We start from the raw sequence: 24,678 nt of genomic DNA, 5'->3' as shown, positions 1-24,678 counted from the left end.
CTGCACCAATATATAATATTTGCTTAGGTAAGTTTATAGATTTTTTTTTTTTTTTATGTTTAATTAAGTTTTTATATTTTTATTTTAAATTAAGTAAATTCTTATAAATAATTATTTCGAGCATTTGGTTTATTGGTTGGTACATAATTTTTTATTTAAAAAATGAGATTTGAATGATTAACTGATTACATTAATCTAAATATTATTTATCATTTTACACTTACATGGTGTTGACTTGAGGAGGATGATAAAAAGTGTTACTTGATCATATCATCATACCATTCAATATGTCATGTCATTGTTTATCATGGTATGTCAGTATACCCAATCAATGTCACATGATATAGAATGATAAGTAGTTACTCATTAATTATAAATGTTTATTTAACTTAAAATAAAAGTACAAGAGCTTTATTTCAAAAAATATATATAAAAATTTAATTAAACGTGATAAAAAATAAAAATTTATTTAAATAAATTAAAAACTTTCTTAGATAATATATTTAAATAAATGTTGAAGATTGGATAATCCGGATGGAAGGTATGAGTTGAGTGCCATGAATGAATGATAAGGTTGGGATAGAGTACATGTAAAAAAGATGGAAATAAAATGAATAGTATGGCCTACTGAGTCTGGGATTGATTATCCCTCTCCCTCACCCAAATATAAATATTCCTTGAGAGAATGAATTTCGTAAAGATCAGAAACTGCAATCATTCTGGCTGTCCTTGCTCAACATACACTTATAGTCTATATATAGCTTTTGGGGAAAAACGAGTTGTTTGTTTTCATGCCACATTAACTCCATGCTCACAGTTGATATTAATAAGCATGAGAATGGGCAGATACAAATAAAATTTAATAATTAATTAATCTCAATTACAGTTCATGGTCCACTTATACTCCACATCTAGGAATATTTGATTGTAAGTTAAATACACGTTGGAATTGAATAATATATATTGACCCTTTATGAGTAGTAGAGGTCTTGTGTATTGGGTTTCATTTTCTAACGTGCTAAAAAATTGAAAACATACTTTGATTGGTGAGGATCTTTGTTCTTTAGAATTTCTTTATATGGATTTTAGGAATTATGAATCCCCTTAGATACGATCCTTTTGATGAGTCATATTTGGAGCTAAAACTATAATTAGAATATGAAAATTGATGATCATTATGATATATATATATATATATAGAGAGAGCGAGAATAGATGATCGGTATGATCAAATTGTAACGATTAAACGTATCCTAATCATAATGAGCTAAACCCAAAATAGAAAAGATGTTTATTTGTCAAATAAACAAACAAATTGACGGGAAAAAAGAAAGTTATGAATCTCTGATGGAAATGCAGGAGCAAATTGATGCTGGTTTTGGTTAGCTTCTTCTGAGAAGGAAAAAGCCAATTTGTAGGCTGTAGAGCTTTGAAAAAAAAGGTAGGAATTAAGTTGCCAGCCACTACCCTGAAATAATATTAGGCGTGGATGGGAAAGTTTGCCTTGTTCAATATTCCAAAGATATAATAAATGGAAATGCCTCCCCTTTTTATTGCTACCATGCAAGGGAATCATTCCACCGCAGTAACCTACCATTATTTATTCTTTGCAAGCCTTGGAGCTCCTCACTCTTCTTTATATCTTCAACGGGAATAAACGAGATTATGGCATGGGGACATGGCCACTTCAAAATTTGTACATATAATAGAATATTTAGCAGCTTGCATTTCTGTTATTGCAAAGTTTAGACATAGTACTTCATTTATTAAGAAAAATTCAAACAAATTTTAATTTTTTTTATTTCATTCAATTAACTTTTTATATTTTCATTTTAAATCAATTAAATTTTTATAATTAACAGTTGATTAATTATTTTTAATTAAAATATCACATGTTATTTTATAAAATGTAATGTTGACGTGATATATTTATATGTCATAATAAATAATGACGAGGTACGATGACATGGTCATATCACATTTTCACCTTTCACCTCAACGTCACGTGCAGGGTGTATAAATTGATAAATGACATTTTGATTAATTGTAGTTAGTCATTATTAGTTATAAAGATTTATTTGATTTAAAATAAAAATATAATTACTTGATTGAACGTAATAGAAGAATAAAAATTTATTTAAATTTTCTTAAATAGTTTAAGATATTTTTTTAAAACATTATGCCAAAAAATTTATAAACTATGAGGGCCAAGAAATGGTAAAGAGATTGAAAATTTTATAACAGCTTCAATAATCACACACATTTTTTTGGAGCGTAAAACCTAAAAAAGTTCTTAAACTATTTAGAAAAATTCAAATAAATCTTTGTATTTTTATTTTGAACCAAATTAACCTTTATGATTAATCATTGATTTAGTTAAAATATCACTTGTCATTTTAAACTACTTGATGTTGATGTGACATGTTGAAATATCATAATTGATACTGACATATTATGTTAATATAATATAATTGATGATAATATAACATGATCATGTAGCATTTTTCACCATCCACATTGATGCTATATCAATAGCACGTGAGTACAAAATAACAAGTGGTATTTTGGTGAATAAAAATTAGTCAACCATTAGTCCTAAAGATTTTATATGACTCAAAATAAAAATATAAAAATTTGATTGAACGCAATAAAAGTAATTTACATTATGTCATTTTTATTTTATTTTATAAAAATTTACATATATGTCTTTCATGTTTATATATTTTGTTTTTTTCTTGGTAAGAGAAAGAGAGAGGGGAATATGAGTAGAAGTAAGAATAATGGCCAGATATTAGTGTGGGAATATATGCAGCCAAAAATGGGCTTAAAAAAGGAAAAGAAAAGAATGATTGACTAAAGCATTGAGATGAAGATTTAGTGGCTTAATCCTCCTCACCATTATCTGCTTTGAGCACTCACTCACATGCACTTCCCTTTCATTGCAATTTACAAGCTACCTTCCTAAAAAGGTTTGGTGGTCCTTCTGCCACCTTATTAGATCATTCATTTTAATGGCAGGCAATACATGGCCATTCTTCAACTTTTCTCTCTTTCTTTTTCTTTTCTTTTCATTCCAATTCTTGTTTTCTTCCTCTTCAAAATTTGCCATCTTAGCTTTCTTTCTCTAAGCCCAACTGGATTTACATGTTTTATACTCTTACTGCTTCTTTTAACTTATTATTTTAGCCTTTTATTTTACATGAAGTTAAGTTATCTTTTAAAAGCATAATACAAAAAAAAAAAAATCCTTAAATTATTTAAGAAAATTTAAATAAATTTGTATTTTTTATTACGTTTAATCAAAGCCTATATTTTTATTTTCGGATCAAATAAGCCTTTATAAGTATTGATTTACTAATTATCATTAGTCAAAATGTTTATTTATTATATTGTACTCATATGACACTGACGTGAAGGGTAAAAAATATGACATGACTATGTTATCATGTAATATCAACATGCTATGTTATTATTTATTATGATATATTGATATGTCATATTAGTATCATGTGATATAAAATAAAAAGTAATATTTTGACTAAGTCTATCATTAGTGATAAAAGTTTATTTGATTCAAAATAAAAATATGAAAACTTATTTAGTTCAAAATAAAAGTTTAATAAAAGTATAAAGACTTATTTAAAATTTTTTTAATAGTGCAGAGTTTTTTAGATATTATATTTTTTTTAATTAAGCAAAGAAAATAAATAATATTGAAAAGGATTCAAATTCCTTTTTTTTTTCTTATTTAATCATAATTGAGAAAGAAATAATGAAGGAATTAAAATGATGTTAATAATAATGAGCTAAATTGTTTGTTTTCTCTTTTGTCAAAGTTGGTGTCTTTTATAGTTCTAGAAAGGGATGAAACAAGTACATACACATACAGTTTAAATTAATTAATGTTTTTAGCACTTTTAGAAAGAGTAAAAAGAGATTTAAGATTAATTAATAAATATAAATATATTTTTAATTAAAACTGAGATGCAAAAACCATAAGCAAGCAAACAAAAGCAGGCTTTCCTCTTTATGTAATTACCTTCCCAACACACACACAACTTCACAGCACATCTTACTTCTCTTTGTAAAGCTTATATATCTTTTTTTTTTATTTTTGAGAAAACCAAAAAAAATAAAAAAATAAAAAGGGAAATAGAGGACCCCATCGCTATCATGCGCCATGGATGTCATCTATCCCTATCCTTCACTTTAAATAATTCCAACCAGAAGTTAACGCATTCTTTTTATTTTCCCCCCTCACTCTAAGGTTTTTTTTTTATCGTTTATACTTCTAAATTTCCCCCCTCTCCAATTTCCAATTCCTCGCCGATTTATTAGTACGTTTAGGCGCGATCGAACATGCGGGCGCCGCCGATTTAGTTCACGGCTTTTTTTCCTACTCTTCAGATCCGTTTCATCGCCATCAGGTAAATTCTCACTTGCCTTTTTTTTTTAATCTGAATTTTCCTGTTTGTTTCCCGAGAAAATAACAGGAAATGAAAACAAAGATTTTTGAATTTGAACTGTTCGCTGCTAGTTTTGTCTGTTCCGTTTTTTTTTTTTTCATTTCAATCAAACAGAGCATTGTTTTGAGCTGGTCCTTGTTATGTTAAAAAGTAGACAGATCTTAAATGACTCTTAAATGAATTTATTTTTTATTAGCGTTGATACTCTTAAGACTTTCTGTATATTTATTGACTGATGTTGCTTTCTTTCTTGATTTTGTAATTTTTGAATTTAAAATTAAAAAAAATTAATGTTAATTAATTAAATAATAATTTTATAGATCTTAATTATGTGTGGTTGTTAAATTTTTAATGAGGGGATGAACATGTTGATAATTATTACAGTTTTGGGGAACTCAATAGTTATGTCTGCAATAAATTTTGGTTACCTAGGATTGCACTTCATTAGTAACTATTAAAGTTTATTTAAGAGCTTTCATTGATTGTTAAATTTGGTTATTTGGGAAGTTTTGGAAACTTCACTGACTGTGAGATATGGGTGGATGAAGGAGTTGGGGGTAGTTTGGTTCAGTTTGTTCACTGGAGGGGAGTTGAAAAGATAAAAAAATAAAGTGTTGTCTCGGTGCCCCAGATGAGAAGAACTGATGTTATTGACAGTAGAAGGAGGAGGGTTCTTCTCTTCTTCAGCATCCGGGTATAGCAAGGGCTTGACCCTTCTTCTCTTGGGTCAGAAGCACGAGGACAGGCCCATGAGAGTTTCGCCGTGGAACCATTACCAGTTGGTGGACCAAGAACCTGATCCTGACCTCCAGCTGGCTTCCATCAAGAACCGGCTCTCCCGCGGGTGCGCCTCTTTTGTCTGCTTTGGTCGCACTTCCGCAGGGCTTGATACCCCATCTCCTTTAAAAGTTGGCCCTGTTCAACAGCAGGATGTCTTGCCAGGGCCACTTGATTCAGATAAGAGTAATGATCACACATCTCATCTTGAAGATGGCAATAGTAATGCAAGAAAGGTTGCTCTTAAAAGTAGTTTGAAGAAGCCATCAAATAGTACTCCAGTTCCTCTTGAGGATGTTAATGACCATGAGGCATCAGGGGAGAAGGATGGTGATATCCCTAGTCACACAGAACGAAGAAAGGTGCAGTGGACAGATGCTTGTGGTAGTGAGCTTGCTGAAATCAAGGAATTTGAGCCCAGGTATGAGAAATATCTGCTCTAAATTAAAATTTTATGAGCAATGCGGTACAATTGTGAAAAATATTTAAGTTTGTGTAAATGCTGTTGTCATATGCTGTTTGTGTCTTAGTTTATGTGCATCATGAACTGAAAAGTAATTTAACTGTCCAGCAATTACCTCTAAGCTTGTTATACTTTCTCTATTTCTTTCTTCTGTTCTTTTTTAATTTTTTTAAAGCTAGTTATATAAAGGTGTTTTGGCATTACTGAATGGCATCCTCTATAAATCTCTGGACCCTCGTCCCTACAGGTTGTGAAAATATTCTGATTTCAAATAATACGTTTCCTTGCTTACTAAAGGTTTTCTGTAAGTTCGGTTGATCCTATTGCAATTTGTGCTGAAAATCAAAATGGGTTGGTGCAGTCTTATTCTGATCCATTGTTTTACTCAATGAATAGTAACCATAGGAAAATATGTGGTATTTACTTCTTAGAAGTGTAGAAGCACATGTAGTCAGGGTTGAAAACTTGAAATTGGGTTTCTCCTTCAGATCACTGAGATAGGGTAGTGATTGCTCTATGAAAAAAAGAATTCTTGAATGTATTTATTTCACATGGGTAGCTAATATGTCAGCTCCATTTGTAGAGAAGACACCTGATTTAATATGGATCTTGAAAAGTGAACTAAATTTTTAAAAGTTTATAACTTTTCCCACCATTTTTATGTTATTTTCAAATTTATCTATTTTTTTTAGGATTTAAGAAGTATGTTATTTTCATATAAATTTTTACTTGATCATCATGTCAACATATCAAAAAGCAACTAAATGGGACAGCTGATTTTCTTATTCTCATCCATACAATGGGTGTTCGGTTGGTAGAGATTCAACTTTAGTTACATTTTGGAGCTCTCTGTTTGCTGTGCATGGAGGCATTCTTCTTTGACTCCTTTAGGCTGTTCAATCTGTTGTGGTATATGAGTGGTGGAACATTGCTTGCTGGTCGTTAGAGTGATGGCTAAAATTTGTGTTGCGCATCATATAACTGAAATAAGGGAGCTATCATTTTGAACAAGGACTGGACCCTCCACAACATAAATGCAAATAATAGCAATCTTGCTGCAAAACATGCCTGTGTTCTTTGCTGAAACTTCCCCTTATAGATTGCACTGTTGTTTTAAGGATACACACTAGTAAAATATAATTAGCTAGAATGATTTAATGTATTACTTTTTATGCATTTTTTGACCCTTTAGTAAAATATAATTAGCTAGAATAATTTAATATATCACTTTTTATGCATTTTGCCCCTTTGTGTTACCTCACTTAACTCAAAGGTGTTGTAGTCACTGACTTACTCATTAATAGGTTTATTAGTTAGAAGGCTTGAAAATTTAATTTAAGTTCTTTCCCTCATTTCTTGCATATAATTTTTATTATCACTTAGCATTTATTTTCAATGTGAAACTTACATAAATTATCATTGAACACAATGGCTTTCTTCACTCTCTTCCCTGCTAATATCAAGGGGTGATTTTTTTTTTTTGATTAATTCTTTGTTTTTTGCCTTACCTTTTGGTGTTGCACGCAAATTTATATTTAAGTTCTTGGTTGATATGAGTCCTTGTTTTCTTATAACCCACACCTCTTTTCTCTTTTTCTTTAGGGGAAAAAAGAAAGCTTTGACTTTGTATAGAAAACTGAATGGAAAATTTAAGGAGTGTTTACCCTAAGAGATGTCTTTGTGCTTATTTTTTGGCATAATATTTTAAAAAGTCTTTAAAATATTTAGGAAAATTCTAATAAGCTCTTAATTTTTTTATTGCATTTAATCAAGTTCTTATACTTTTATTTTGAACCAAATAAATTCTTGTGATTAATGGTTTATTTAGTTAAAATGTTATTTGTTATTCTATATTATGTGGTATTGACGTTACATGTTGACATTTTATAATGGAAGATGATGTGGCCGTTGATGTGACATAATTACATAAAAATGTGGTATTTTTACCTTTCACAAGTGATATTTTGATTAAGTCAATTATTAATTTTGATCCAAAATAAAAATATAGGGGTTTGATTTAACGTAATAAAAGCATAAGGGTTTATTTGTATTTTATTGAATAGTTCAGGAGTTTTTTCAAGCATTATACCTTGTATTTTTATTTGTTTGATTAGCTTGTCAATAAGATCCCATCTACATAATTAGTCAAATATGTGTTTTTGTTTTTTGGTTCACGAGTTTTGTAGAATGGTCATATCATATGCTTATATAACAACAAATCACCATTTAGGGGTTATCTTCCATCCTTTATTTTTTATTTTCATTTATTGTGTCAACAGATATGTCTGCATTCTATGCCATCGGCATGGGCTACCTAATCAGTTTCCTATTTGAATGTGGTTCCATATGCCAAAATTGTTAAATATACTGAATTGAATCCATTTGTGTGGTTTGCAGTAATTCCCTAGCATGAGCATCTGTTTTCAGATGGTGAAGATCCTATGTTCCTTGTGTATATATATTTAACCTGTTCATATATTCTCCTTGCTTGTTTATTCATCATTTTTTTTAATATTCAAATTACCTTGTACTTTATTTTTTGAAAGAATTACCTTGTACTCTCTTTCTGATATTCTCCATTTATCAAATGGCAGTGAAACAGGTGGATCAGATGATGAATTTGACAGTGGAAGCGAAAGAACATGTTCATGTACGATTATGTAGTTTGGCCATTATGTTGAGTTGAATGATGCATAAGGTAAATTGCTGCTAACAGAGATTGTGATATGTTGGAAATGCTCAATTGATTTGTGGGCAAAGAAGAAGCAAGATTTTTGATTCTAAATGAAAAGCACCAATAGAGAGGAGCTATCTATCCTTGTGGCCACCTTAGTTGGACTGATCTTTTGTGTTTATATTTAATATTTAATTTGAGATTTCAATTTTGTCATCCTGGGCCGCACTTTGTTTTCTTATATTATTGTTATTATTGTTCTTGTTGCATGACTTTGTTGTTCATTATTTCCATGGTAATTAATGTGTTATATTTTTTTCAGCTCAATCATATTCATATGTAGTTAGAAAGGATGTTTGTGCTGTGCTTGCCCTGCTTAGAAACATTGTACTGTTGGCTTTATGACAGCAACGTTTGGTAAAAATGGAGGCCTTGTAAGATTTCAATGAATATCTAATGCCCTTATATTTGATTTAACATGAATAAATCTGACAGCAAGCTTTCTGTTTTGCTGAAACTAGGTTTGATGTTGAATATCTTTGTTTCACTTTAATGAGCAAAAGGGGTTTATGTTTGCTTGACCCTCACTCTTTTACCTTGTGCTCTTCAACTCTACTTTTTTCTTTCGTTTAATAAGTGGATGGACTGTGAAATGTAAATGTTTAGTAGTTCTCTGAATCATCAAGTGCAAATTATGGGCTTTCTTATGGTGGGATTAACTTTAAAGGTATGTTTGGTCGGGAGGAAATAGTTAAGATCTCTTTCATTATCTCGTTTGGTTCATTTTTTAATAAAGGAGTAGTCATTTTTAAGATTAACCGTTCATTGACAGGTCCCTTGATAGTAATTGTTTCAAGTTTTATGAAAGAGTTTAAATAATTATAGATAAAAATAATCTTGTTTATCATGTGAAATTATTAACTCTTATCATATAAAATAGGGTAAAATATCTATACATTTTTAAGTTCTGATCAAAATTAAATAAAAGTTCATTGGTTTGAAAAATAGACATTCCCTCTCATAGTCTTAACATTGTTAAGAAAAAAATGAAAAAAAATTAAAACACTTTTTCCTCTTTCTTTCAATTTTTCTTTGTTTTCAGACATTGGTTAGTCGACGACGTCCTTTTACATTGGTCGGTCATCTGTGGCTAAGTTTGGTACTCTTTGATGCCAAGGAATGCTAGATCTAGCGCGATCTAGAGTGCGCGATCTGGAACGCCAGATCTTGTGCGATCTTGAGTGCTAGATCTGGCCTCTTTTGAGGGGAGCTGGGCATTCCCTCAGCGGAGAGCTTTGGTGCTCCCCTAAGCTCCCTCAACAGGGAGCGCGCTAGATTCGGTGAATCTAGTTGGAAACGAAGGTAAAATTCTTTTTAAAGAAAGAAAAAAAAGTTAAAAATGAAAAATAAAAATTTATATAATATTATAATTTTTGACATACTCGAGGATCAAATTATCTAAAAAATATTGTCACATTAGTAAATTAATGAAAATTTTAAAAGTTGAGTAACGGTTGGATTTATTTGTTTAGTAATAGACATTTTTTTGAGACAAAGTGTTTACTTTTCAAACTAATGAATTTTTGTGTAATTTTGATTAAAAGTTAAAAGTGTCTGGTTATTTTATCTTATAAATTATTATATTAAAAATAAATATTAATAATTAATAATAATTATTAAATTAATAATATTTTAATAAAAAAGAAATTAAAAGAGAAAAAAGAAAAAATGAAAATAGCAAAAATGTAAAAAGAAAAGAAAATAAAAATAATATTAATATTTTGAATAAAATACCTTTATTTTTTAAATTTTAATCGAAATTATATGAAAATTTATTAATTTTTAAAATAAATATTTCATCTTAAAAAAATATTTTTTATTAGACATGTAAGTAGAGTCGTTAATCAATCGTTAATATTTTTGACATAATAAAAATAAAAAATAATTTTATCATTGATTAATTTTATAATTACTATTATTTTTTATTAATTAAATATAAAAGCTCTCCATTGGAGAGCATTGGTGCTCCCCTTGGAAGGCATCGATGCTCCCCTGGGGAGCCCGATCGAGGCTAGCACCTAGTGCTCCTTTCCCTTAGGAGCGTTGATCTGGTGCTTTTTTCTCGATGCTCTCTATTTTTTTTTAAAATATATTAATAATTTTTAAAATTAATAAAAAATAATATTTTAGTTTTTTTATTATTTTTGTGGATAATGTTTGTATTATTAGAACGGAATGTATATTTTAAAAATTAATAGATTTTTTTTATAATTTCAATCAAAATTTAAAAAATAAAAATATTTTATTTTTATATTTTAATAATAACGTACTAAATTATTATTTAATAGTAACATTATCAAAACTTAATGATTTTAAAAATTTTATTAAATTATAATCAAGGGTGTTTTAGTTATTTTTTACTATTTCAAAATTATTTTTGTCAATCTAATATTAAAATAGTATTAAAATTAAAATTTCGTATTACTAATCAAATTACATAATATTCGTGACGGCTGTTCATTTCTCTTTGCAGCTACCAAAATCTGAAAATAGAGAAATTAAAATTAAAAAAAACAAGGGAAGTTATGAGTATCCAAACCAATGATGTTCTGTACACTCAAACATAAAAAAAAAGCAGCCTACCGGCAGAGGAAGCGAGTGACATGGTGAAAGTGAGTTGTGGATGACGTGTTTCTCACGCGCTTAAGAAGGCAGTGGCGCGAATTAGCCAACAAAGCATGGAGACCAACTATATTCTCGAGCCATGTGTCTGTTGAAACTTGGCCACGCCTTATCCACACACCCCATTTCTAACACAATCTTAAACTTGTAAAGAAAATTAAAACAACACACACACACACAAATAAACAGTTGCAGAAAACCAACACGGAAGAGAAAATGTCTGTGGCATCCTCAATCCCATGTATCAAAATCCCAAACGCTTCATCCCCATCTTCATCTTCCTCTTCTTCTTCTTCTTCTTCCTCGTCCTCCACTTGTTGTAGATTGTCTACGACAGCCAAACCTTATATTGTGACTATCAGGAGTTCTCAGACTGAAGGGCCTTTGAGAAGACCTGTGGCACCTTCTCCACCACCTCCTTTGAAACCAGTTCCTCCTTCTCCATCACCACCGCCGACACCTCCTCCTTCTTCTTCGCCTCCGCCAAAGCCGGCTTCTGTGGCAGCTGCTGGTGACCAGAATGTGATCACTTTGGAGTTTCAGAGACAGAAGGCAAAGGAGATGCAAGACTACTTTAAGCAGAAGAAGCTTGAGGAATCAAATCAAGGGCCTTTCTTTGGGTTCCTTGGGAAGAATGAGATTGCTAATGGAAGGTAAATGGAATATGCTCCTCTGTTTCTTTTCTTCTTTTTTTTATCATAAGTTTGGTTATATGGGGTTTTTGCGGGTTTTGGTGCTTTGAGGAATCTTGTTAAATGAAGTTACTGTCTTGTCTTGATTAAGAAGTGAACGATTGCATTGATGGATATGATGCTGAATTATGAAAGTTGTCGATAATATACAGAACCTAAGGACTCCAAGGTAGAGCCAATTGAGAAACCAATAACGAAATGAATAAAAGGAGATCTGATTCTTACTTAATTGCTCGTAGAGACAGAAATTCTGTCAGGGTAAATTAGCCTCAGTGATCTCTATTTACAGTTTTTGTAGTTGAAGACAATGTTAGGATTACATCTCCACTCTCTGTACCGCTGCCGTAATCAATAACAGCATGTCTTATTTTAAGCAAATCAAAGCTGCTGTTAGCAGTGGAAAAGTTTAAACAAATTCATAGAAAACCCCAGAAGTAAACACAAATTTTGATTTTGTTGTTGTGTTTTCTTTAATTGTTTTGTGTTATCTAAATAGAAAAGAGGAAAGACAAGGATACTCAAACAGTTCTTTCTGCTTCTTCATCACTCAACAGTCCATCACCCATTTTTAAATTCCATACATTCAGCAGTGAGCTTCATGAGTATATTGGTACTGACATGTGTTTTGACATATGAATTGTTTGACAATTGAACAATTTCATGCCAGCAATGCTTTCTAGGCTATGGCATGGTTCAATTTAAGTAGACAATCCAAATATTTAGCCCAGAGTCTTTGTTTTTAAATGTATCGGAGGGGAATACTGGTTTCGGCTTGGAGGAACGTATGGCTGGAATAATCACTGTTCCACCCACAGTCCAACAAAGCTATTTTACATCTCATGTTCATACCTTATTTGTTTGAAAATTTTCATTAAAATAATTGACTGCTATTTCTGGGACTGTTCATATTCCTCTTTTAGTGGTCCTTGTGAGGACTTGTGTTCAGGACATCAACCATATTCTTTTTATCAAATTTTAAGAACTGGCCAATTTGCCTGAAGCCCTTGAACTGGACCGGTATAGAACTAGGCTCCCAACTATTGGCAAGCATAGAAAGGGACTGTGATACTCGGTGACTGTTTTTTAATTGCTTTTTTAAATAATTTTGGTCAAGTATAAAATTTGAGTTCAAAACCTTATCAGTCCACTAGTGCCTTTAGCAGATTAGCAATAGCTTATGAGCACTGTGCTTGATGTCGAGAGAGTATTTCATTCTAGTGTCCATGGGCTCCATGTCCAGAAATCTTCATATCTAAATTTTAAGATTCACCCTTTTGTAAGCACAATATAAAGATTTGGAAGATGATGGACCTCCTTATACGTCATGTATATATTTGACCTAAACCTATACTAAAGGAATATGGTATGTAGTAAGCTCACACCATGCTACTCCCTCCTTGAATGAGTATTTCTTACCTGCATTCTTTCATAAATGAATTCATCAAACCTCGCATGGTTAACAACAAAACTTTATTTCTTTTTAGTTTCCGGCACATTGATATTGTTTTTTACACGATGTCCATTTATACCACGAAATAGCTTCCTGTGAGATATTTAGACACATACGCACTCTTAAACTTGAAGGCCTCTTACTTTTGACTAGGATAAGCATAATTGAATGTTACACATGTTTGACTGTTTCAGTAAGAGTTATTAATTTTCTATTTTATTTAACCTGTAAAATCCTTATCTTGGCTGCCTGGAGTTGGGTACAGGAATTATCGTGCAAATACTTACCATAGGATAGGATGACTGATTTTCGGGATGTTGGTATCGCAGGTGGGCAATGTTTGGCTTTGCTGTTGGGATGCTAACAGAGTATGCAACAGGTTCGAACTTTGTTGATCAAGTAAAGATCATGCTCTCAAATTTCGGGATTATAGATTTGGATTGATTCCTTTCCTTGTACCCAATGCTATCCATACTATTTGATTTTCTGTAGTAATATCCAATGTTTTGTTTGCAACTTCCTGAGCAAGTTCTTTGCTATCCTCATTGGTTGATCGATCAATTATAACAAAGCTGTATCCAAACAGTTTGCTTGGTTTTCAAGTATACAAGTTCTTTATTTTGATCGTTTCTATAGATCAGGAGCCTTTTGAAAGCAGAAAAAAGATGCAGCATCATAGTTGGTGAATAGTGATGGTCTCATATAAAGACCAACAAAACATGGTTGTGACCATCATCAGTAGACAGGCCAAGAATAGCAATATTATGCAACTACTTGATAATATTTCAGCAGTTAGTTCCCCCCTTGTTAGATTCCGATTAAATTCTACAGTAAAAAATGCATCAGATGGTCAGCTATGATCGTCCTAAGTCAAGCAGTACAACACTGCAGCTGCAACAGTTTATCATCCTTAACATTCATTTCCATATGGCATATATAAGAGTACCTAAAAACAGCACAAATGTGACGTGCAGTGCCTTTTGCTGATACAACATCCTTGCTTCCAGTCCATCCAGTCGAGCCTCGGCCCTTGCTATTCTTGCCTCTAACATTGCTATTCTGGTTTCCCATGAATGCCACCCAGCTACTACAGGGTCTGAGCCATTTCTGGTGCTTTGTGCATGATCTTCAGTTGGAGGTGAATCATCTTCCCATGGTTGATAATGACACATCTTAACTAATTCAACTTGCTGCAGTAACAAGCAAATTCAGACATGTTAAAATTCACAAATAGAAATTCAGACATGGATCCTTCCATATTTTTTGTCACAAAGATCAGATTTTACCTTTTTAAGTCTTAAATCATCAATCCTAGTAGATACCTTATATCAGAAAAGCATATGGATAAGCAATAACATGATTTCAAAAGGAAACACTTGACTCATGCTACCTAATATGACATATATACGACTAAGCAATTGTTACCATATTGTGCCATGGGTTGTTACAAACTAGCTTTGACAAGGGACTGAAGAGTAGTAACATAAAGAACTTCGCTATGCTGGCATATAATTCCTAAAAGATCATCTAGAAGAACAGGCCAGGTTATGAGAATGGTATTTCACTGATAGCAGCCTCTTCAACTGGTTCCCAGGAAATGCATTAACCATTATAAGCTCATATATAGTTTTCCAGTTCTAGCATCTGAATCTGAAGGAGTCAAGCATGGTGTTTAACAAAGGGAATGACATCAATAGAAGGGCTTTTCAAATAAGGTATGCTTCACAAGTCATATATATATATATATTTATGTCCTCATCCTTCACATTACCAATAAATTACACTCATTTCCATGATTACTTACCCTTTGCATATATACTAGATCATGGAGGAAAAGTTTAACTTTTAAATAGTAATGCTGTTACAGCTTACTGAAGCTGCAAAAGAGAACCTCACCTAAAGAGCAAGCCTAGCACCACTGAATCCTACTACTCCATCGAGGGGCATCAATGGTGTTTTGAGTACATGGCTATCTATTTCACCATGGTTACAATTTGATACCAGCCGAAAACACCCTTACTCCTGTATGGTTAGTAACCATTGCAGCAAATACAAATGCACACAACAGAAGTTATATGAAAATCAAGGAAGCTTCTTGCTTTAATATACAGTAATTTTTTCCATTTTGAGCCACTCAGTTAGCCAATAAAGAAAGAAGAATAGAAACGGAATCACCACTAATTACTGTTCTCACTTATAATTAGTGGATAATATTCAACAAGAGACACTTACTGGAACCAGCAACGCCTATTATCCTTATCAACCTCTAGAGAAGCCAAAAGCTTAGCTTTTTACTCTCTACTGCAAGTTTCTCAGTCAAGCTAATAAAGAACCTACGCTAAGAAACTTGGACCCAGATGATTCTTTCCCCTGTTTGGTGCAATGCAACAAAAAAAAAAAAAAAAAAGCTTTGACCAGTGAACTAATGATCCCCAAAACTATTAATCAAGCAGACAAATCCAAATTCTCAACTTTGGGCCAAAACAAAAGAAAGTGATTAAAACCCAAAATCGTCAGAGAGAGAGAGAGAGAGAGAGAGAGAGATCCCACCTGAAAAAAGAGAACTTATTCTTGTTCTTCTCCTTGAAGCCAACGCCTGAACATCTCCAAGGATAGTTTAAGGTCAAGAATACAAGCTTCAACAACTAGAGGAAGGGAGTAATACAAAGCACAGAGCATAAAACTTTTTGGCTTGGACATTGAAAGACAAGCTAGGTCTCAGTGCAGCAGCAGCAGCTGCAGTCTAGCAGGTGAGGTATCAGGATCCTCCCTTCCCGACAGCATAGCATCTGCAGTCTAGCAGGTGAGGTATCAGGATCCTCCCTTCCCGACAGCATAGCATCTGTCGATGGACAAGTCAGCTAGATCGGATGGCTGACACCCTTCCCGTGGGGCCAAGGATCATGACATGGCAAGATCCCACCGGACAACTTTTCTAGATTCTATAACCAAACTCCTGTAAGTTCAATTTGTCACGTGATATTGCAGCTTCTAAAGTGGCAAAATGTCATTGGTTCACACATTCCAGTTTTAACTCTTCAGTTTTCCCATGTAGTGTATGGTATTTCCCTTTCAACTTTGTCTCCCGCCAGAAACAGTTATGACAAACACAATTCAATGAATGGGGGTTTCAAAGTTTCGCTTTTTTCTTTCTCAATGAGCGGAGAAAGCAAGACAAAAAAGAAACCAAAAAGAGTGAACCCAAAAAAAAAAAAGAAAAGAGATCCTTTTTATTTCACTCACACAGCAAAATTCCAAGAATGCCGCCTTAGGACGGCCATTTTTGTCACCTCCTTCTTCCATCTCTTTCTCTTTGTTCTTTAAACTCTTCCAAGTGTCTCCCTTTCTTTTCTTCTTCTTCATGGTCCTTTCTCTACTTTGTTAGTCATTGTTGAACCATCAAGAAGAAGAAAACTTTTTGGTGACTGACACAAAGAAATGGGGTGTGTTCAAGGCAAGAATTCAATGAACTCACCACCTAAAGGGTTAGAGAAGCTAAAAATGGAAAATGGGTATATAGGAACAGGAGGATTTGTGGGTCATAGAAGGTCAACTGGCCAGAGGTATTCTGCGTCAGGTCGGGTTTATAGGCCTGAACCACCTAAGAAGCTTAATGGATTTGGTAGTGCTGATGGTGTTGTGGCTGGTGGTAAAGAAGGTAATTTTAATGGTAAAGAAAAAGAGAGAAGCGACAAAACTGTTGAAAAGAGAAATTGTTTGGTTGTTGGAGACGAGATAGTTGATGGATGGCCTAAATGGCTCATTGATAATATCCCAAAAGAGGTTTTGGCTGGTTTGGTTCCAAAAAGTGCTGAGTCATATGTTAAGCTTGATAAGGTAATTGCTAAACTTTGATGTTACTTCTAGTTGCTCTGCTAAGAATGGTTGGGTGATCCTTATTTTTTTACTTTACTAGACTATCAAATCACTGTGACAAGTATAGATGAAGAATATAATGGTAAACTGGTGGTGGTTGTCATTAAAGAAGCAAATAGAATTTGGATTTTCAATAACTTGTGTTCAAGTTGAAAACATATGATATCTTTTTCTTTAAAATGAAATCCTTGACAGAAATTGTTAGGTTGCCAAGGAAATGGTCGAAAGAAAAAAACATATTCACTAAAATTTTGATGCTATCCTTCTCTGCCCCCAGCTTGGCGAGAATGTTCAATAATCTCATCTTGAGAACGCCAAGTTGGTTGTATTAGGATCATCTGAATTGCATTCATTATACTTTATTGTCCTTAATTCTATGAGCAACTGATGCAAGTGTGACTTTTAATATTGTGAATTTCTATGATAAGAAATGCGAATGATGTAAATTTCTTTATGCTGTTTGCTTATAGATAGGTCAGGGTACCTACAGCAATGTGTATAAAGCTCGAGATAGGGAGACTGGAAAGATTGTTGCCTTGAAGAAGGTCCGTTTTGACACATCAGAACCTGAGAGTGTGAAATTTATGGCACGAGAGATAATGATATTACTGAAGTTGGATCATCCCAATGTAGTGAAGCTCGAAGGGTTGGCCACATCGAGAATGCAATACAGTCTTTATCTAGTTTTTGACTTCATGCAGTCAGATCTGGCAAGAATTATATCTCGTCCTGAGGGCAGGCTTACAGAACCACAGGTTGGACTTGTCTCTTTCACTCTTTCTGAGATTTCAGAAATTGGAGACACTACTTTTCTCAGTTGCTAATCTGAATTGTTGATGCAGATAAAATGTTACATGCATCAGCTGCTTTCAGGTCTGCAGCACTGCCACGAAAGGGGAATTTTGCATCGGGATATTAAAGGATCTAACTTACTGATTGATAAAAATGGGATGCTAAAAATTGCCGATTTTGGGCTTGCAAATTATTTTTCTCCTAACCGCAATTATGCCCTCACAAGCCGAGTTGTGACACTTTGGTATAGAGCTCCTGAGCTGTTGCTAGGTTCTACGGACTATGGAGTCGGAATTGACCTTTGGAGTGCTGGATGCCTCTTGGCAGAGATGTTTGCGGGGAGGCCAATCATGCCAGGTAGAACGGAGGTAATACACTCTAATATTCACGAGTAATTTGTTGATTTTTTAATGTTTCTGTCAAAATTATTCCGCCTTAAGAAATTTTTTCTTTGGTCGTGTGTTTAGGGAGGGAGTGGCTGATGTTGCTATTGCTAGTTTCTAACATTAAATTTTTTTTATGCATCCAGGTTGAGCAACTTCACAAGATTTTCAAGTTGTGTGGCACCCCATCAGAGGAATATTGGAAAAAGTTAAGGCTGTCTACAACTTTCCGACCTCCTCAGTCATACAAACCTAGCCTAGTAGATGCTTTCAGGAACTTCCCCAAATCTTCATTGGGTCTTTTGAGCACTCTTCTTGCTTTAGATCCCGCATATCGTGGCTCTGCTTCTGCAGGCCTTCAAAATGAAGTAAGTAGGAGTTGGAAGCTTATTGCATGTCATGCTATTTATCTTTCTTTGCTTGGAAGAAGAAGAAAAAGGAAGGCCTTTTTAGTTGAATTTTTATTTATCTTGTTTTTCCAGATGCATAGTAGGCTCTGTTATTTTCAATCAGAAATTCTTTAGCTGGCGTGCAGTCTTTAAGAATACTTCTCTAATCAGTCTGCAGTATGCAGAAGCTTCCAATTTTACATTAGAAATAATGATTATTATTTTTGCTGCACCTTTTATATGATACATTTGCCTATTGAAAAATTTCTAGAGGTAATTATTTACCGTAGTTGACCCAACTTTAACAATTCGACATAATTCTGATGTCTTACTTCCCCCCACAATTTGCACTGGTAAGGAGACAATGATGCCTGCGTCCTAAAGCAAAGCTTTTAAATTATTACACTAATCTGTGCTTTACCCTTACTGAACATGTATTTTCTACCAGCAATTGCATTGGGACAACGACAATTCACACAGAATACTTTGCATTTGTCAAAGAAAGATATTTTCCCTTTTTTTTTTTCCACTTTGACAGAATTTTTTACGCCAGTTGTGAGGCATTTTCCCTTACATTATCTCATGTCTAATTGGTTCTGCAACATTTTGTTTTTAATTTATACCATTTTATCAGTTGAAAGTTGTACTCTCACATGTGTAATCTAACCCTAAATGGTCCTATATCTTTAGTATGATTGTATAGCAGCTCTTGAGCTCATGTTGCAATTATAAGACTACATGCAAACCGTATTCTGAATCTTGAGCTAAGAAATACTTTCTATTTGCAGTTTTTTTACACAAGTCCATTGGCATGCGACCTTTCAGGTCTTCCTGTTATTTACAATAAGGATGACGAAACTGATGAACAGAGAAAGTAAGTTTTCCTTTCCCAGATTAATTGTGAATTCTTTTTATTAAATCATGCTTAGATTTTTCTGCCTTGAGAAAAATTGATAATTAGTGTGGTAAGTTGCAAACCGAATATAAATATCTTTCTGCGCCAATTTGTTCATGATTCTATGCTATTTCACATTGACTTAATTTAAGAGTCTGTCAAGGTGCATGACTTGGTATTAGACAAGTTTGTTTGTAATTCTAGTGAATCAGAGAGAGATGAAATAGTTGAGCATCATCTTCATTTATACCACATGCATCAAGTTTTTATGACTTTTTGTATTCAAAGATATGAATGGAGAAACTTTAAATTAGGATGTTTCTTTCTGTACATGCATGTTACATTTGACCCTTTAAAGTTCACGGCTTTGCCTATGAAGAAGGTAGGGATTGAAAAGTGGGGGGGTGGAGTCAGGTGGATTTGTAGAATGCTGAAGAACATATGATAAGTTTTTAATTTTTTTCATTTTAGCAAATGATTTTCCAAATTCAAGAGTGCTTTCTAATCCTTGACAGCAGCTTTTTGTATCAAATTACAAATGCCTGCAAGTTTGCCCTAGGATTTGTTTTCTGTTTCTTTCTTGTCACAATGAAATCAGGATTCTATGTTTTGTAAGTACACAAGTAACTGTGCATAAACACACTTTCCTTGACATATGTTACCAACTAATTACAGGTAAATGGGATGATGAATATGAAAAATTCATTTTGTTGCTGCAATCATGTAACCATTAGGCTAATCATGCAACACAAAAAATTTCTGATTACAATTTGTTTCGAATAATCACATCTTGGCATTGGATGCATACAAAGTCGAAAATGTCTTTTTCATTTGGTAATGGCAATAAGTAACGATTTGGTGTTCAATCTGAATGCAAGTGTATGTACCTTTTATGTTCCAGATAGGTAGCAGATGCCAGAATATCTAGGTGTTGAACTACCTAATTACTTTTCTCATTTTTTTAGGTACAGAAATCCGAAAATGAAACAACGGTCTCGAACGCTTCGTGAGCGCAGGAAACAAGATGAGGTGGCTGAACAAAAGGAAGAAACCATGTTTCCAAGGGAGGTAAGGAATTTGCCCCAGAAATATTGAGTACAAAGATCAGCATATTCCCCTGTTTTCTGTCCTCAAAACTTCGAAAACTGGAAAAGAGAAAAAGCAAAGAGATGCACTTATGACTTCTTGCTGATGTTGCACTTCCAGATCTGTCACTATCCATATCAAGGAAATTTCAGATATAACCAACCATTTCAATTAAACAAGAAAACAAGCACATTAAATAGCATACACTTAACTTCCTAGTTTTAATGTTGGTACTAGTTCTTGTCCAACAATCTTGTTGAGTACTATATTAATTTAATGCTCTTTAATAGTATATCAACTTATGGCGTTTCAGGACACTAAGAAAACTGCTGAGCCAAATGTGCAAGTCCAAGAACCTAGCAGCAGTACCACCAGCACCTCATCAGGTTCAAAGCCCACCCAGGTGGAGAGCCCTTCCCTTTTTCTCTCTCCAGTTGCTTCTTCTGGCCAGAAGATATCCCCATACACCCATGTTCATTCTAGTGCTAGTAGGTGCATTCGAAACCGGCCTCCGCTACCCAGCTCCCAAACACGAGCTGCAAACTATCAGAAGGACAATGGTAATATGTACAGATTGAATCAAGTTAGTAGGTCTGCATCCACAAGGGAGTTCAGAACTTTGAATCAAAGGAAGCATTTAGAATATGCGATTGATGATTAGGCCATGTGAAATGACTAATTGATGCTGAGATTTTGCGATTTTGAGGAACTTGAACCATCTCCTAAAGGTTTTAATTTGATATATTTTTTTCCCTCCATAAACTGATCTCCAAGTAAATAAATATATCTGTTGATGCATATATTTTGATGTGATACGTGATTAGTAAGTGTCACATACCCTGAGGATTGACTAAATAGCCTGCTAATCAAAGTTCATGATATGTTTGTATTTGGTACAATACTGGTTTTGTTGCTAGGCATATGTGAGGAAATAGCAGGAAAACAAAAATGCAAAACTAAATGTACTTTTGTTAATTGCTTATATATCCTGTAAGATTTCTGACAAGGCATTAAGTACAAAATTTGTTTTGGAGCTTCATGTGTAGGATTATCTCAACCCTTTGTCCCTGTTCACTAGACTCTAGTGATGAACATGATTCATTTATATCCTTAGAGATGCACATGATTGATTGTTTTGTTTTTTGTTTGGGGTACAAAAGAGGCAAGAAAAACCCGAACTAAGCACGGGGACATCATTGATTCAGGAAAAATGAATGCCAAAACATTCCCCACTTTCTATGTTCTGTTCCCTTCATCATTTACCTTGATCAAATAGGTCAGAATTGGCTTGCTAGAACACTTTTGAATCAGTCTGTTCTGCTACATCAGAATCATAATTATAAGTATTGGATCCAATATTTGAACTTGAACCCTCATTCCTTTGAAGGAAAGGGTGCAGATTGCTAATTAAAGTATGGCTAGTCCACGAACTCAAGGCCACTTCTTAAATAAGATCAATATAGGTAATTCTAGCATTTGATATATAGAATAGAAAGAAAGAATTGAAGGATACATGAGATCAATATATAAAGTAAACTAAAATCTATTAAATAACAAAAGATAAAAAAAAAAAGAAGAATAGAATGGCCTGCACAATGTTAAAACCTTGATCATGCATGGGACCAGGACAACAACAAAGGATAAAAAACATATAGGGTAGATCAAATCCTTGATTCAATGATGTTTTTGTATTGTTTTGGCAGTAAAATCTTTGGTTCGGTTCCCTTTATCAATCGACTGAATAATAAAAAAAAGAAAACAAAGACAAAAACATCTTTAATAACCTTAATAATTGATGGAAATATTAGCATCCGTGTACGAATAAGCGTGGCGAGTGATCGAGGGTTGGTTGTCACTTTCAATCATTAGCTTCAAATACATCATACATGGCTCCTCACCTTGCCAATTGCCATCTATATCACAAACACCCAACCCTGTTTTCTTCATGTTTGCTTTCTTTCTTTTATTGCATGTCTACTTCAATAATATTATTGCACCCCCCTTCGGCTTTAGAGCCTTTGTGGCCCTCTTTAGCTTGGGCCACACAATTGCCCAAGGGAGTAACTGTAGCCACCAGCACCACAGTCCTACATCAACACACTTGTTTATTATGTGAGCTAACTGGGGCTGCTCCACATAAATAAGTGTAGTATTTTAAATGAACTATGGGATATATAGTTAGTTAGGGTCGGAGAGCTTTGAATTTGACAATATATAACGTGTGACTACAAATCAAATTATATCTCAGTCACATAAAATATATGGTTTGAAACCTTGGATGAGCATTTGATTGGGAATCCATTGTCAATAAATCTAAAGTTGTTGTTTCTTCTGGTTGGTTATACAAGTGGAAAATTTTATTGCTAATTTTTCAATCAACATTTGGCTAAAGAAGGGAAATATGGGGTAGAAAGAAATGATTTCATGTGAAACAAATGCCTTTGCATGTATACTTGGATTGCACATAATTTCTATACCTATATGATTAACTTCTTACAAATACAAAGGTGGAATTCATGATGAGGCTCCATTAGCCCCCTCAAACATCTAACCAAGTGATAAAAAATGAAGAGTCATATGTTAGATTTTTAAGTTATTTGGCAAGTGCTGTTCCTGGCCAATCCTTTGCCTAGGTAGCTATTATATATATATATCTCTTATTTTGGCCCTTGAAAATACTGATGATCAGAGCAAAAGTATACTTGATTGGAATCATGTTAGTTCAAAGTGTTAGAGAAATGGAAAGTTTCTACTTCTTTCTTCTGTCCCCTTTTCCTTTAGCATCCAAAGTCCATCCTATCTGGCCTAGAGAACATCACAAGAAAACAATCTAATGGAAGATTAAGGATAGAGAATGAAAATTAAACTTATGCATTTTTCACCAAAACATATTACAGCCCAAACGACCAAACTTGTATATTAGTTGGCATGCAAGAGTAGACTCCACATAACCCAATTTCATTGGGTTTCTGTTTCTTCTTTTTGCAAGAGAGAAAATTCTTCCCTCTAATTTCCAAACAGAAAAAAGACCATGACACAAACTAACTGTATACAATGGGAGCTAAACTTGTTAAAGAAAGAAGAAGTGAACATCTTTTTACTTTTTACAACTTACATACCATAACGAACATCGCTAAACTTGCTCTTGATCCACTTGAAGCTGCTCCTAACACTTGACTTTACCTTACCTTCCATTGTAAACACGTTGTACGAGGCGATTCTCTTCTTCCTCTTAAGCTCCGGATCATTTGATGCTGCGAATCCGTTGCTTTTGCTGCATGGCCCGTTGAAGTTATACGAATTTGATCGGTTTTCAAAGTCGAATTCGCCGGAAAATGATGAAGAGTATTCCGGGAATGACTTGCTCTTCTCCATGACTTAAAACCAAAAACCTTGGTATTAGCTATAGTAATAGCAAAGCGCATTGTTGCTCTCTTCATGGCATTTATATTGAGGGGGAAACAGGTACGTTTGGTGCACATGCACGTCAAAGGGACGTGATTGGACAAAAATTTGGAGGGTTGAGATTGGATGAACTAGGGGCAAAAAAAAAAAAAAAAAGGAGCTTAGGAAGGAAGGGAGTGCATCATGATCCAGTGTAGTGGCAGAGCATGTGTGATGTTGGAAGGATGCTTTGAAAATCATGGTGTGAAGGGAGAATCATGAGAACCAGTGGCTGATAGGTGGGCCCTAGTTGTATGCAACATGCCATGGCACCAATGAGTTCACGTGGTGGAGATGGCCCACCAAACCCACCAAATGGGGTGGGGATTGGGGGGGGGACCTTTTCTTTGATTTTTAGGGTTTTAACAAGAGAGGTAACAAACTCATGAAATAAGAGGGGGGCAATGTGTTAGTCGAGGAGAAGGTCAGCCTCTTAAACATATGCCCTACGTGTAATCAGTTTTTTGAATGTTTAAGTTTTTCCCTTTTTTTAAGGGTAATAGCCCAACCTTGCCTTTATTAAAGTGATGGGAGTCATCTTCCACTTTAAGTTAATGTTGGTGACTTAGTGCTCTGTGGGCCTTCGTGTTTTATGGGTGTTATCTTGAC

At 33.8% G+C, this 24,678-nt stretch overlaps 4 protein-coding genes and 2 long non-coding RNA genes across 7 annotated transcripts; 3 read left to right on the top strand and 3 right to left on the bottom strand.

The window, feature by feature from the left end:
* Positions 1–4,278: 4,278 nt before the first annotated feature.
* Positions 4,279–8,596, top strand: LOC18592685 (Low affinity potassium transport system protein). Its single transcript, XM_007019527.3, has 3 exons — positions 4,279–4,427; positions 5,015–5,664; positions 8,301–8,596. The coding sequence occupies exons 2-3, from the start codon at positions 5,111–5,113 to the stop codon at positions 8,368–8,370; spliced, it is 624 nt and encodes a 207-aa protein (XP_007019589.3). The 5' UTR covers positions 4,279–4,427; positions 5,015–5,110; the 3' UTR covers positions 8,371–8,596.
* Positions 8,597–11,218: 2,622 nt separating this feature from the next.
* OHP2 (one-helix protein 2) lies at positions 11,219–13,833 on the top strand. The gene is made up of 2 exons (XM_018125569.2): positions 11,219–11,715; positions 13,534–13,833. Exons 1-2 carry the CDS (start codon positions 11,279–11,281, stop codon positions 13,646–13,648), a joined length of 552 nt encoding a protein of 183 aa, XP_017981058.2. The 5' UTR covers positions 11,219–11,278; the 3' UTR covers positions 13,649–13,833.
* A 133-nt stretch (positions 13,834–13,966) lies between these two features.
* LOC18592683 (uncharacterized) lies at positions 13,967–15,895 on the bottom strand. Its single transcript, XR_016027823.1, has 2 exons — positions 15,755–15,895; positions 13,967–14,394 (listed from the first exon to the last, which is right to left on the bottom strand). It is a non-coding gene; the product is annotated as an uncharacterized LOC18592683 (long non-coding RNA).
* Positions 14,151–21,387, top strand: LOC18592682 (putative serine/threonine-protein kinase At1g54610). 2 transcript variants are annotated; one of them, XM_088808839.1, is made up of 7 exons: positions 14,151–14,342; positions 17,551–17,835; positions 17,923–18,240; positions 18,402–18,623; positions 19,433–19,518; positions 20,505–20,607; positions 20,939–21,387. In XM_088808839.1, exons 1-7 carry the CDS (start codon positions 14,274–14,276, stop codon positions 21,284–21,286), a joined length of 1,431 nt encoding a protein of 476 aa, XP_088664965.1. In that variant the 5' UTR covers positions 14,151–14,273; the 3' UTR covers positions 21,287–21,387. The 2 variants fall into 2 exon arrangements, with proteins under 2 accessions (XP_088664965.1, XP_007019585.3); XM_007019523.3 differs by lacking the exon at positions 14,151–14,342 and adding an exon at positions 16,643–17,041.
* LOC18592681 (uncharacterized) lies at positions 21,060–22,402 on the bottom strand. Its single transcript, XR_016027824.1, has 2 exons — positions 21,889–22,402; positions 21,060–21,168 (listed from the first exon to the last, which is right to left on the bottom strand). It is a non-coding gene; the product is annotated as an uncharacterized LOC18592681 (long non-coding RNA).
* Positions 22,403–23,473: 1,071 nt separating this feature from the next.
* LOC148761192 (mediator of RNA polymerase II transcription subunit, putative (DUF3511)) lies at positions 23,474–24,055 on the bottom strand. The gene has a single exon (XM_088808840.1). It carries the CDS (start codon positions 23,998–24,000, stop codon positions 23,737–23,739), a length of 264 nt encoding a protein of 87 aa, XP_088664966.1. The 5' UTR covers positions 24,001–24,055; the 3' UTR covers positions 23,474–23,736.
* Positions 24,056–24,678: the final 623 nt, after the last annotated feature.

Source organism: Theobroma cacao, chromosome 8, assembly GCF_053813885.1.
Source record: "Theobroma cacao isolate CCN51 chromosome 8, ASM5381388v1, whole genome shotgun sequence".
In the NCBI taxonomy this organism is placed as follows: Eukaryota; Viridiplantae; Streptophyta; class Magnoliopsida; order Malvales; family Malvaceae; genus Theobroma; species Theobroma cacao.
The sequence above is the reverse complement of the archived record's forward strand: the minus strand, read 5'-3'. Positions and strand labels throughout refer to the sequence as shown.